This window comes from Camelus bactrianus, chromosome 14, assembly GCF_048773025.1.
Source record: "Camelus bactrianus isolate YW-2024 breed Bactrian camel chromosome 14, ASM4877302v1, whole genome shotgun sequence".
NCBI lineage: Eukaryota > Metazoa > Chordata > Mammalia > Artiodactyla > Camelidae > Camelus > Camelus bactrianus.
In genome coordinates, this window is record NC_133552.1 from 68,854,192 (window position 1) to 68,868,739 (window position 14,548).

The 14,548-nt window shown below is 48.3% G+C and overlaps 1 protein-coding gene across 1 annotated transcript in view; it reads right to left on the bottom strand.

Moving 5' to 3' along the window:
• Window positions 1-14,548, bottom strand: part of COL4A1 (collagen type IV alpha 1 chain) — a 128,906-nt gene that overhangs the window by 52,755 nt on the left and 61,603 nt on the right. The window contains exons 3-8 of the mRNA XM_074378525.1: window positions 2,203-2,292; window positions 2,065-2,109; window positions 1,207-1,251; window positions 1,033-1,095; window positions 457-510; window positions 270-296 (exon numbers count right to left, since the gene is read on the bottom strand). Of these exons, the coding sequence (XP_074234626.1) occupies window positions 270-296; window positions 457-510; window positions 1,033-1,095; window positions 1,207-1,251; window positions 2,065-2,109; window positions 2,203-2,292 (324 nt within the window). The remainder of the gene's footprint in view (window positions 1-269; window positions 297-456; window positions 511-1,032; window positions 1,096-1,206; window positions 1,252-2,064; window positions 2,110-2,202; window positions 2,293-14,548) is intronic.

The following is a 14,548-nucleotide window of genomic DNA, read 5'->3' on the forward strand; positions in this document are numbered from 1 at the left end:
GCACTGCCCACGGCTCTGGCAGAGGAGCATCGTGGACTCACATCTGCTTGTATTTACCATCACCCCATGCTCCCTTTCACCGCCTATTTCCTACCTAAGAAACTGTACATAGCACTGAAAGTATAGGACTGAATTCTCTTTCAGTGCCGCAGACACGTAAATATGTACACAGGCAATCGATCAACCAAAGTGGTTTGCAGTGCATTTATTTTTACGGCGTCTGTTTTAAACAGACTCTTGTAATGAATACAGTAACATAAAACGCGTACCTTCATTCCTGGTAACCCCGGTGGTCCCTAGGAAAGAAAAAGCTGGTATTAGTTTCCTTTTTCTCAAAACATCATTAGCATTAAGACATAAATGCAAATAAAAAAAAAACAAGGAAAGGTAATAAAATGAGAAAAGAGAAATTATGACCAAAGGAAGAAATTCTTAACTTGACAACCCTATACTCACGGGATTTCCAGCGAATCCAGGCAAACCCGGAGGCCCAACAGGCCCTCTGTCACCCTGAGGGGGACAGCAAACAGTCACTCTCAAGGGCGAACAAGGCAACAGGAAGTCACCCCAGATGCCCCCATCACCCCAGACACCCCCATCGGTCTCTCTACCCTGCTCTTCAGGGAGGCTTCATTTGTTGGTTAAAACCATTTTCTCAAAATTGTCACAAGCTACATGGCTCAGTGCTGCTTACAATGCAGGAATATAGTTGAGAATATAATTAACAAGGACAAGAATAATACAAGAATACAGATAATTCTCTTATTTGCTTTAGTAATAGATTACGGGTAAGAAATTTAGGGTTTCAAGCAATTTTAGGGTAAAAGTCTACAAAATGGAAAGGCACAGTGATGTCTTTCCTGAGCATTAAATGTGGGAAGACTGTGTTTCCTCAACAAATAAAGGTGTAAGGCATGTAACTGCAGCTGCGGCAACTAAAACTCTGTTCACAGCACGACTCCGCCCGACTTCTGCGTGCGCAAAGTGAGGCAGACATGCATCAGGCGGGGAGGGTCCCGGCTCTAAATTTACCTTCGTCCCGTTGCATCCTGGGATACCTGGGGGACCCGGGGGACCATCTTGGCCAGGAATACCCTGCAATTAACAAAGTGAAGGGGTAACCAAAACAGAAAGTCACCTGATGGACGGGGCCAGCACTCTCATCAAATGTCTCAGAAAGGAAGCAGGTGCGTTTTATATACATACAGGAAGTCCTGGGTTTCCAGGGTAACCAGATGCTCCTGGGGGTCCCTGCAGGGATGGAGATGAGAGAGTTTTCATTGGTCATTGGAGAACCTCATTTACTCCAGCTGATCCACCTGGCTAAGGGTGCCAGACCCTAACCTTTGGCATCCTGAACATCTACTCTAAACAGACAGGGCGTTCGGCAGGGGAGGGTCCGAGAGCCCAGCCCAGGGAGGCAGATGGTCTCGAGTTTCCACAGCGAATCTACACCAAAAGCTGATGATTAATCACTTCTAAAATCAAGGCTGCACACCCACAAAATAGCTCTGCCCTCATTTCATCCTTTGTAATTTTCAGATGATTGATGGATATAAAGACAATTCACATTAAAATTTCCAGCAGTTGGGGAGGGGAGTGCATGGCATAAGTCAGTTCACTGGGAGAAGAGACTCCAAGTTATTTCTGGCTGAAATTCGCATCTTCTCCACCCCAGACAGTTACGAGGTTATCCCCTGTCTTCTGCCCTAAGGACCCAGGAGCGCAGGTCACTGGGTACACTTCCCTTTCAACTAAGTAACAATGATAGGTTTAAAACGTTTACATTTCCCAGTGTCTCCCCCTTTTTCTACTTTCAAAGTCTGCATTCTTGGAATGGGAGAAAACACGAGCGAAGAGGACAAGGAGGCAGCGGCCCAGGATGTGGGCTCCGTGCTCCTTGGGTCTGAGTCCCCAGGGAGGGGCAGCCCGAGGGGGCGGCAGAGGGGAAAGAGGTGGGGCGGGGGTCGTCTGGGGGGAGGGAGAGGAGCCCTCGCAGGGAAGCACCGCTGTGTGAGCGGCGACCACCATGCTCGGCACCAGCGTGATGACAACTGTACTCACTCTTGTCCCTTTCGTCCCTGGCAGTCCTGGTTCTCCGGTGTCACCCTGGAGCAAACAGAAATGCCGTCATGACCACGCGTCACAAGAACACAGGCCATCTGGAGTCCACCCCCCCGCACTCATGACAGCCAAGCTCACCTTTTGTCCTGGTGGTCCCTGCGGCCCCTCGGGTCCCTGCATCCCCGGAAACCCGATGACACCTTGTAAACCCGGGAGGCCTCTTTCTCCCTGCGGAGGAGGAAGGACCCAATCAGACCAAGGGCGGGTGGGAGGAAACAGAGGAAGGAGATCAGACACCAGCCTCTCTCAGCATCGTCCAGCATCAAGCCCACCGCGGGCGTCTGAGAAAGATGCCGTCAGCTGCGCCCCCCTCTCAGCAGACGCTTCTCTGCCGTCTGCGAGCTCCTCCAGGGCCGCAGTGTTCACGTGAGATGCCTGGCCCTGTGCTTTTTGCATTTTCTAAATGCTAAACAATTTGTTGAGTACATAAAATAAAGGATTCCCTTCACAGAGTTGTTTCTAGCCTCATTTGACCAGTGGCACCTCCTTGTTGTCAGCAGACAGAGCGCCGGGGTTTTGTGAGGGGACGGGAGCCCAGCCCGCCCTCCGGGGGCGCCGAGGCGTGGCTCCCCGCGGCAGCAGCGGCACAGGTGCCGAGACACCCTGTGCGGTCAGCAGCCTGAAGACAGGCTTCCACGAGCACCTCCAGGAAGTGTTTTGTTTTTTTGTTTTCTGTTTGCAAAGGTGGAATCAAGGTTTCATTATGGTCTCTGCACTTGTGGAGCAAGACGAAACAGACTTTATTTTTGAAAGGATGACTGTTATTCAGGGCACACACGTGACTGTAATTCAGAAACCCTGGGATTCCGAGCCGGAAGCCGGCCCTTGAAGGGTGGAGGCAAACTGCAGGCATGAAGAGAAGAGAGAAGGCCACTGAGGCAGGATGACGGTGAGCACATGGTGACAAGGACGGAGAAGCTAACCAGGAGAAGTACGGGGACAACGACACGGAGAAATGAGGCGTTACTGTTTGCTCCTGGAAATGCGGTTCCCTCCGCGGGCGCCGGCGGGCTGTGGCCCGGTGAGCGATGCTGGAGGAAGACGGCTGTACTGAGCTGCCAACAGGGAAAGGCTCATAAGCTTCACAAGAACCCAGGAAAACCCACTTTCTCCGCCGTGTGTGGACTTCAATATAATCTCACAACACAAAACTGGGAAGATGTGGTAACCATCTTTCACTGATTTTAAAAAGCAGAAGGCACTTTGGAGCTTTTGGGACACAGGCAGGAGGGGGGTGTTCCCCAGCGCCCCAAACGTTCCTCGCGGCTCGTCAACCCGAAGCCCAAGTGAGCCGGCAAGCGACAGGCTCCGTAATACAAACATTCACCCCCCAGACGGCACGGACCCTGGAGTGACTGAAAGCTTTTCAACCTTGCACACAGGACCCAGCACAAAAACTCCCAGGGTCGTTTTCTGAAATGCAGAAGTGTGGTTCTGAACTTGGACTCCGACCACTGGGCCTCCATGGAGCGCGGGCGTCACGGCAAGAGCCGGGAGGCCAGAAACAGCGTGTGGGCGAATCTGGAAACTTTCAAACCCGAGGAGACCATCAAATACTAACCGGAGTAAAGGAAATTGAGCCCTGCAGTTTGCCCCCACCCCCCCGGACCAGCCGCACTCGGGGACCACCAGCAGAAGCCTGCTGGCACCTCCCCCAGTGCCCGGCCCAGGCCCCGACGCGGCACCGGCCCGCCTCCCCGAGGCCTGCGCTACCTGGGGAAGGAGCACATTCTCAGACCAAGACCCGGTCACCTGTAAAGCTCCTTAAATACATTCCTTCTTAACCAAAGACAACATCAGGTCCAACCGCACAGAAGACGAGCCAGGGACGGGCTGACACCCTACCACCTCCTCCCTTCATTCCAGTGTGGGCAAATTCTCCCCAGATCAGAACAGGGCTGAGCTGCAAAGAGCCGGCTGAAACATAACTGAGCACTGAACTGGGTCTCCTCAGACAACCTGCGACGGGAAGGAAGCGTGGCAGGCGCGTAGCCGACAGGCCCTCGCGTGCATTTGGTGCTGTATTTTCAGTCCCGCGTTAGCACCGGCACGGTCACTATGAGGCCCCGTGCAGATAAGATTTTATAATTCTTATTCTAATCGTGGAATGCATGGAGGCCCAGAGCCAGATTAGCTGATTTCTACCAGTTTCTCACTGAGTCAGCACCAAAGCCAAAAATAGAAATGAGGTCAGCCTCCACACAGCCTGTGTTTTTTCTAGGTCACTAGAGCAAGCCGGTTCCCAGCAAATCTCCAACGATTCACCGCCATCAAGTTAGCCCCTTTTATGTCCAATTCACAGATGGAGAAATTAGGGTTCCGGTGCCTTCCTGACGTGTCACATGTCACTGGGTGACCCCGCGGGCTCCTGGGAGCCGAATTCCGAAATCTGAATTCCCGGTCCGTGGTTTCACCACAAGACCACATTCTTTCCCAAATGTCACCGGAACACGTAAGCGATCCCCATATCCCAAGAGTTTTGAAATTAAGGAGCCAGAGAGGAAGTGACTCCTCCGTGAACACCGCTTTGCCATCTCACAGTTTTTTATTTTAACTTTCCTAATCTTTTGTTCAAACAAAAAGGCAAATGAATAATCTAACATCCCATACCCTGTCCAAGACTATTCTGGGCACCAGAGCAAACGGACAGGATAAGCATTCAAACAGCCACACAATCAGCTGGCAAGCAGCACACGCTGGACAGGGGCCAGACTGTGCCTCCGAGCTTCCGGCAGATCTCCACGAAGGTGATGGGACGAAGGAAGAGCTGCACCAGTCGTGCAATGGTCATCCGTTCCAGTCCCTCCCAAGCCAGACTCTGCCGCCCCCAGAGCAATGCCACAGATGTGCCCTCTCGTCTGCTGGGGTTCAGCACAGGATGTGCACAGTGAAAACCATGGAGAGACAGGACCCCTGAGTCACCCCTTCCCCACGATGCGCCAGAGGACCAGTCCCAGAGGACGTGGCAGCCAGCGTGAAAGCCACAACCACTGTGAGCACAGCACTGGGCGCTGAGGCCCGCGCAGCACGACACAGAACGCTCTGATGCGACTGCACTTGACGGTTTCTTTGTGAATGTCAGTGCATGTCACCGCACTAATCAAAAAAAGGTTATACACCAACAGTGGAAATGATTATCACTGTTTCCCCAAAGGATGAAATTCAGAATTTGAGGAGAAAAAGAAACAAAATGCTACAAAGATGAAAGCATAGAGCTTCTTCCTTTTCCGGTAGGCGGCCTGAGGTGACCTCGAAAAATGGTTTGCTATTCACTTGACCCAGGAAACCCCACAAAATCATGCAAATCAAGAGTTTCAAATCTTCGTGTTCACTTTAAGAGCACTCGTGAAACCGCCCAGGCCGTTAAGGGTGCGCATGTCCGAAAGGCCACCAAGTACCTGAAGGGCGTCACTTTACAGAAGCAACGTGTGCCGTTCTGCCGTTACAGTGGTGGAGCTGGTAGGCGTGCCCAGGCAGAACAGCGGGGCTGGACACGGGGTCAGTGCTCCAGAAAGAGGGCTGAGTTTTACTGCACGTGCTCAAGAATGCAGAAAGCAATGCTGAACTTAAGGGCTTGGATGGAGGTTCTCTGGTCACGGAGCACATCCAGGTGAACAGAGCTCCCGAGCTGTGGCGCAGGACTCACAGAGCTCACGGTCGGATCGACCCTTACACGAGCTCTCCCTGCCACGCTGAGGTGATCCCTACTGAAAAAGAGCAGATGGTTCCTAAACCAGAAGCAGAGGTTGCACAGAAGAAAAAGATATCCCAGAAGAAACTGACGAAACAAAAACTTATGGCCTGGGAATAAATTCAGCAAAAAATAAATGCAAATAAAAGTAAAAGCAGAAAAATAAAAAAAGATGAAAGCATAGAGCCACGGCGAATAATCTTGGCATTCAAATTAGCCATTCTAAATTAGGAAGGAAATAGAGTTTCATGCATGGAGCAACTTAAAAATTTTGCATAATGTTGTCTACAGAAGGACATACTTTTTTTTTAATCCATAAAATATGGGAATAAAAAGGATTTTATAATAAAATTATGTCCCTTCCTCTTAAAATACATCTAGAAACAAGTTCATGATAGAAATCAAATGCTAGAATATAGTTTCCTTCAAATTTTAGTTAAATACCCAAACACAAAGCCCCCAAGATGGTGAGGCTGAAACAGTGCAGACGTTCTAAGGGTGATACAGGGCGACAGAACCACCCACAGCAAGACCCAAACTCGCCACGAAGCAGATCGAGATAAGCAGTCCTCAAAAATCTCACTGTCAGAGGCCGTCTTATGCTTCTTTCAACGGCCAACATGGGACCACTATCTTTAAGTCAAATTTTGAATTAATTTTTCAAATTTAAAGCAATACAATCATGGATGTCCGCAAGGGACTGAAGCCCAAGGAAACCAGCGGCCAGGGCGCTGGGCTCCGTCGCGGGGACTGACTGTGCCGGGCACGCCATCTGCACGTGCTCGCGTCCACCCGTTAGGACACACCCTGCCGGGATGCGGACGGAGACGTTCTGCAGCGGGGCGTCCACCTCCTGGAAGTCAGTACTTTAAAGGCAGGGATATAGTTTATTCACTCAGCATTTGGCACCAACTTTGAACCCAATAAAAGTTGGGAGACGGATGAGGAACTAACCAGCAGTGTAACAGGAACAAAGGATAAGGTAGGCGTCTACCTACGTAGCCTACAACCTTTGAAACATAGTAAAATGTGGGTGCTGGGCGGGGGGGATCCCGGTCTCCCTTCCCAGAAAGCCCCACGGGCACCGTTAGAGGCTGGCCAAAGGACACGCCACGGGCAGAAGCAGCAACAGGAGGGAGAGCTGCGGACGGGACAGGACACCGGGTCAGCTGTTTCTGGAGCCTGAGTTTCCCATTTCCAAGCCAGGCTGCAAATAACTGAGGGAACGAAAGTGTCTGCCTGTGGAGCCAGAGCTCACCAAGGGTTCAGTGATGGGGACGCGACCTCGGATGGCGGGTCACAGTCAATGGATGACTTGGGGACGGAGCCAAAAATTCCACAAGCCCCATTCCTCGAGCCCAACAACCATCAGACATCTGCAGGACCGCTTCCTGAAGATGCAGCTGGGAAAGCGGTGGGAAGGCGCCCATCCGTGTCACGGGGTCATGGAAAATCTCTGTGACGAGGGCCCGCTGGGTTCCATCCACACCACGAAGCTTAACATCGGGACAGAAATACTGCCCTGGCCGCAGAGGAGGGCGGGGGGGTGTGCAAGGAGGACCCTGGAAGGCCCGGGCCTCCCGAGGGGACGGCGTGGACACTCCCCCTCTTTTGCACCGTGAGACATGTGCCTGGATTCTTAAAAGACCGCGTGTGCTCGTCTAAAGTAGATGGCATTTCTGCAAACACAATACTGAAGACTGTGTTCGCGTGACCCCTGCAGCATCACTGTTGCTTCTTGCATTTCACGTTGTAACATTAAAGCAGGAAGGGGTAAACAGTCGAGCCCCCAAAGCCTGGCTGCTCCTTCCCTATCTTCGTCCCACGAACTCTCCTCCCTCAAGCCCCGGTGATGTTTCACTTGAGATAGTCAATATTAGGCATCTCTGCCTAGCGGGTCTTCAGCAGATGCGTGGCTTTAACAGTTACATCTGGGGTGGGGTGAGATGAGCATTTAAGAGGCTTTTCCTGGAAATGAGAACAATCCTCATCTTTACAATGCAAAGGATGAGAGGAATCAGAAAGTTGTATATAAGGGGGGAAAAAGCTCCTTAACCCATAACCTTCATGTGCTCCCCCTGGACCCACCTGCCTCTTCCAACCCACAGCGGCTGCATGGGCAGAGCGCATCCTACGTGGCCCTCACCACGAGCCCCTGGCCCCTCCACCCTCTGAGCGTCGCCAGGCTTGTGGTGGCTTTCTCCCGAGAATTCTGAAGCTGCAGGCTGTCGGGGTGTAGGAAGAATGGCACAGACTGGGTGCTGAGCTTTGGGAAAGGAGTTGGCCGGATGTCTAGGAAGCGAAGCAGAAGACTTTTCTCTCGCTGCCCACACCTGGACGGCAGCTTTTACTCTGGGCTTTCCACATCAGGGCTCTTAAACAGAGAAATCCCAACCCCTGTGGATAAGTCCATCTTACGGATAAGGTCCGTCCACGCCCAGCTGACAGTCCATCGACTTCACAATGCCCACTGACACAGCACTGAACACAGAACTGTGTCCAAGTGGCCGTGTTCAAGGGTAGATTTCTGCTGAGTAAATCCTGATCAGAAAATTATTTGAGCCCACAATGAATTCTGGCACAATTCTAGGAATTTCAACATGGCTATGAAGTTGGTTGTTAGAGCTAAGCTCAAATCATACATAATATAAACCTTACAGAGGTAATGCAAAATGAGTGTTTTTTGATGAGTCAACAATTTGCAAAGAAATAGATCTGTAGCTACTTCCTGGTCTACAAAAATCTGCTTTGCACATCACCTTGTGAGATACGTACTCCTGAACTATGATGCCATCCACCAGGAACTGACACAACATTGGAAACTGACTACACTTCAATTAGAAAGAATTCTTTTTAAATAAAGAGTTCTTCACAAAATTCTTTCCAGAGAATCACCATTCAACCCGAATAACTCAAAAGAGCCCTAGGTACCTTCTTGGTATAAACAATTTAAAACTCTTCTCCAAAAGCCATCTAAAAGCAAATGAACTGTCCAACTTCACTGATCCAGTAAAAAACTCACTAAAACAATAGGCAAATGTGAGTGCTGACAAATTGTTGGTGGCAAAAAAAAAAAAAAAAAACAAACCTTAAATTTTTCCAAAAGTTCTTAGGACTTATAAATTCCAGAGCTGAGTATCACTGATGAAACATAAACTTTAAAGCTGTAGGCACTAGCAAGGGTCTTCAGCCGCAAAAGTTTTCTTCAGTAATTTGTCTCTCATACTCTCTCTGAAAAAAACAGTCTAAAACTCTTTCACTAGTTCTTATTCCAAAGCAGTAATCTGTTTAAAATATTTTAAGTATAAATATTTAAGGTCATTCCCCTGAAGCAGTCAGCTTTTCAAATCAGAAATAAAAAAATGTTTGATAATGTTTTTCCCAAGTCTTGCGGGTGTATTCAGTCACATCGTGTGCACACATTTCCTGAAACAGTTAATCTTTAATCGACAGCTTATTTCCACGTTCCCATCTACGGCAACCAAATGCCTGTTCTGTTCTCGGGAACACAGTTGTGCTTCCGGGCCTTAGGCTCTATCAGCACGTCCAGATTTCAATGGAAGGCTCAACCCTCTTGAGTTTTCCTGTAGACCCTGGTCCAATAACTCTTCACCCGCATCCGTTATCTTCTGGGCTTCAGCCTGAGTGTGTCTCGTCCTCCAGCCCCCTCCCCGGTCCACACGGTGCCCCTGCCCTGCAGCATCGGTCTTCCAGCCCACTTAGAGACAGCTGCTTCCACCTCAAATACTTGCATTCACTCATCCCCCACCCTACCATCCCCTAGACCCCAGGCACATCCATAGAATCTCAGCTAAACATCCCTGCTTTGGGGAAGGACTCCTTAACACACAGTGATCAGAAGAAAACGTTTACATCTAACGGGTCCCGTTAAATTAAGAGGCACTGAAGGAGGCATGAGCTTTGGAGCTGGTGCAGGAAAACCCCCAGGGGCTCTGGCTTCCTGCCACTAGAGGGCGATAGGGGACCACGCTTTCCCACCCCGACCCCCAAACTGAAATTCCCCCAGTGGACCTTGAAGCAGCTTTTATTTCCTTAAATATTCATTATCTGAATATATTAATATTAAACATCCAATGCTGTTGAAGAAATTGGTGCAGGCACAGCTAAGGAAATCAGTGTCTTAAGGTTTCAGACACATAATTCTAAGGGAAAGAAAGAATTTTAATTACAATTAAAAATGTAATTAAAATTAAATATAAAACTAGCCACCTGAACGCTGAGGCTGTTAAATGACAGGTAAATGCTGTGACCCCAGAAATAATGAGAATTGTGGATACTTTTCAGATTGTTTTTTTCATCCATTTTTTTAAAATAAACTAAGAGTACTTGAATCTAACAATAATGCAGAGGGGAAGTGAATTCCGTTTTCTAAGTGACTGCATGCAAGTAGCACATGCAGAAAAAGTTAAGTCCTACGAAACATGCATAAAACAGACACAAACATGATCGTATGGAGGTCTCTGAAAAGTGGTTTCTAAACATCCAACTGCGAGGAAAATTTATTTGAAGGCTCTCCTTTGTTCCCTTCTACTACAAGTTTACAGAAAACATATACTTAAGGTAATTTATTCCATTCTTTTGATTTTTGCCATTTATGAAGGGGAAAAAATCCATCCAGATTTTTATAGCTTCCCCAAAAGGTGATAATAATGATTTCACCTAGGGCTCTCATGAAAATCAAAATCATGAATGTTTCTGCCTAAACCTAGTACCTTACATTCAGTCTAGACTTAAACATTGTCTTTCAAAGCAGAAAAACAATACAGACATAAAAAGTGCCTGACTGCAGCTCGGACCCTCACCGCGGTGGCTCTGGACAGTTGCGCATGTTGGGCACTGCAGCGGTAGGGGGCAAGACCCAGCTGCAGCTTGGCATTGGCCCAGCAGGCTGGCCTTGTCTAAAGTGCACAGAGCTGCAGGAAACCACCCCCGAGGGCACTTAAAGCCTAAGAGCTGCGGAGAACCTGCCTGCAAAATTGCACCTTTATCCATCAGCACAAATGCCTTTTCTTTGTTTTCAAACTCCTTGAGCGAGGAGGGTATAGAGCTCAGTGGTAGAGCACATGCTTAGCATGTGTGAGGTCAATCCCCGGCACCTCCACTAAAAAAACAAATAAATAAACCTAATTCCCTTTCCCTCCCCCAAAATAAAGTAGTTGCTTACTAAACATTTAAAAAAAAAAAAGGAAAGTATTTTTTTAAAGTTCCAAGAGATTTATCCAAATCCTATGTCATGTCTTAAAAGACTGCAGGGAAGCAGTGAGACTGCAGAAATGTAAATAACTGAAAACAAAGTAACAAGAGGTTAGCTGGGTTTTTTTCTGAGTTTAGACCAGAAAAAAAAAAATCCATCTTTTTTTATTCAAAAAGACACTTTGCTTTAGTTTTACTCCCTCCAAAACCACAACCTTGAGATTTAAAGAGATGTGTTCTATGTTACTAGCAAACGATTAACGCACAATGCCCAAACAGTCCTTGGAGAGTTTCTTGTTACCACAGCTAAGGATGTTATTAACTTGAACTTGAAAATGAATGTGGGTGTGTAACAGGGTCCTGGAAGTGCGTGCATCCTGAGCAAAATTAGGGCACATAAAAGTCAGGAAATGCCACAATCTAGGTCATGGAGGGTTTTTTGGGTTTTTTGTGTTTTGGGGTTTTTTTTTTTTTTTGCTAACAATAAATGTGAAAAATGCAAAAGCTATCCTGACAATAATGGTTACAATGACTAATATAAGAAGCATGCTGGGTATCCTTTAGGTATAACCTTGAGAGAAATTGCCAACTGGTAATTAAGAAAATTTTTTTCCTTTTTCTTTTTTTCTTAAAGAATGTGTTAAATGCAATTATCTATTAAAATTGGGTTTCACAGGTATCCTGCCAGGGGGCATTCCCTGGCCCCCAGCACCGAGCACCGGCGGAACCCAGTACGTAGGTGCCCATGAAACAAACATTCACGAGTGAATAAGGAAACACAACATGTTACAGATTCCGAGGAAGTCACAGACGCCCCCCAAGAGGTGCCAGGAGCAAGTCCTGTTTTCAAGCTTGGCTGCAGAAATAGGTATCTCTGCTCCGGGTGAGCGAATGGAGCGCTGGGGGTCCTGCCTTCTCTGTTCTCGTGTCAGTGACTCCAAAGATAACGCCGTGTGATGGAGAAAGAACCCTGACTTAAGAACCAACGGATTTCGTCCTGGCTCCCACCCCAATCGCTTGGACTCCCCGACACCCGTGCCCTCTGTCAGGCGGGACCCCTCCACCCGCCTCCTCCCTGATAGGACTCTCTTAAGGGTCAGATCTGATGGAGTGTTCAGTTACTTCGCATTGCAGGGACCACTGGGCAGAGCACCACGAACAGAACTCCTCCGACTGCAGTCTGTTAAACACCTCTGCTTTGTCATTAAGACTTGCATGCCCATCAGGACAGCTGCCTTTCCTACAAAGCCACACAACACCTTAAAAGAGAATGAAAATGCGATGTCGTCTCTTCTTGCTATCGGTCACGACCCACAAATTACCTCATTCTTGTTTTTTGTGGCTAAACTGGACAAAGGAAAAGAAAAATTTCTTGAGTATGTAAAAAACACGACAGTTTTAAGAAATTCCTCCCTTATGTTATGCACAAGGTTGTTTGTTTGTTTGTTTGTTTCCCTTAATGAGTACATTTGACATTAATTCTTTTCAAGCCCAGGACATTCTGTTTATTCTCCCATGTCATCCTGAGTTTTGCGAGGCTGCCACGTCACCAACTTGTCCAGCTGCGCTGAAGGAGGCCCCAGGACCCTTCTCTTCCTTTTTAGTCCATAAGGCTCTGAGAACACATGTCTGTTTTGATGCCCCACCAATGACTTCCTTTCCTCCAACCAAGTTCCTTGACTGTATCCCATGGTTAATAACATCTCCCCCAACATGTTGCATTAATGGCAAGACGTCATTAATCTAGCTCAGAATCTGAAGGATCAGGACAGTTTCAAAGGGCTTAAAACAGGACAGATCAAAGTTGCCCACGTAACAGCACAATGCTGGCAAAGCAAACACACTGTTAGCTTAGCCTCATGAATCTGAAGAGTCAGGGTCAGATCAGTCCTAATTAACAACTGAGTTTTAACTGAGTTTCAGTAAACACCATTAATTCTTTTAAAACATAAGAGGAAAGGAATTAAGCAACATGTTGAAGGCGAGCTTTTGGTCGACTGATTTTAAAACTGAATAGATAAGAAAAGCATATAATTGCACAGTCAGTGAAAATAAGGGTGAACCATTAACACGATAAATAGCTCCAGCTTAAACACTTAAAAATAGCCTTCCCTTCCCCTCGGTGCTCACAGAATTGGCAACCTGTTTTCAAAACGTAATGTGGACGTATGTTTTACCCTGGGATGTGGCTAAATTATTAACAATTTTAATTAGTAGCATCTTATTTAGTGCCATCTTTACTGTAACTATTTTGCAGAGGTTTTAAAGATTTGATTTGTAAGATAGTTCCTTGCTGTTTTCCCTAAATTCCTGAATGCCAACAGACTGAAATATATTCTTTGGCTGGGAGCTAAGTTGCAGAAACAGACAAACTTGTGTACAGTTTGTAAATTCAGAGATATTAACCTTCTCATAAAAATAGATGCTAGATTGTAGAATTGAAAGATGTGTGACATTTTCCCATGTGTTCTGTATTTAAATTAAAAATAAAAACACTTTGAAGACAGATGACCCAACGTGTAAGTGTGTTAGAGAGAAACAGAGACTGACCGGATGGGGAAGGGGAGGGGGGCGTTTGAAGAGAAAAGTCGGGCCACACCCCCGGCAATGCCCCCCCATGCTCCCCACCGTGGGGGTCCGGGGCACCCAGTGCAACGACAGGGGCACTTCCTCTCCGGCAAGAGGTGGCTGGCCAGTCAAGTTCCCTGAAGTGGCCTTCCCTCGTCTCCCGCCCCAGATGTAAAACGGCTAATGTTGTAAAATTCCTGAGCTCCCACGGGAATTCCAAGCCCATGGGAGCCCCCAGGCATCCTTGGAAGGATCTTTCTGTGGAGAAGCAGATGAAAAGTAATCATCCAACAGCTGTCTGACATCCATGTAAACACTCTGCCGTTGGTGATCTAGGTCTGGAATTTCAGAAAAATAAATATGGCAGTGACGGCTAGGAAGAGCCACACGGAGCCCTGCTCTATGGATGAAGCCGGAGCCCGCCCCGCCCTCCCGGTCCCCGAAGTCCCCTCCAGAAGGCCAGCCCTGCCTGGCGACCTCTGGCTCTGGACATCCCCATCCAGGGTCCCCACTGGGCGGGGCGGCTGGGATGAGGGAAGGCAGGACCGGGCACAACTCAGGAGCCAGACAGTCACCACTCAGTGTGCCCAGTGCTGAGTAAACGAGAAGAGGGTCCTTCTGAAACGGGCACCGACCGTCTTCCAGAACCTCCACGTAACTACGTGATGGGGCACAGGAAAGGCCGCAGGAGAGGGGCCGGGGTCCGAAGAGTGTTTGACAGGATGGAAACTGACATGCGCACGTTCTTATCTGTCACCGAGGGAAGCAAATTCCTTCCTCAAAACCGGAATTCTAGAGCTGCTGACTGAGCAGAGCACCTTGTCTGAAGCATCAGTCGGCACACGGGCCAGCCCTCACATGCACAGCAGGGAGGCCCGTCCTCTCCACGCTGTGCCTCAGGTCTCTCCGCGAGGAGACGTGTCCCCAGAGGAAGAACTGCTCCCAAGTCGG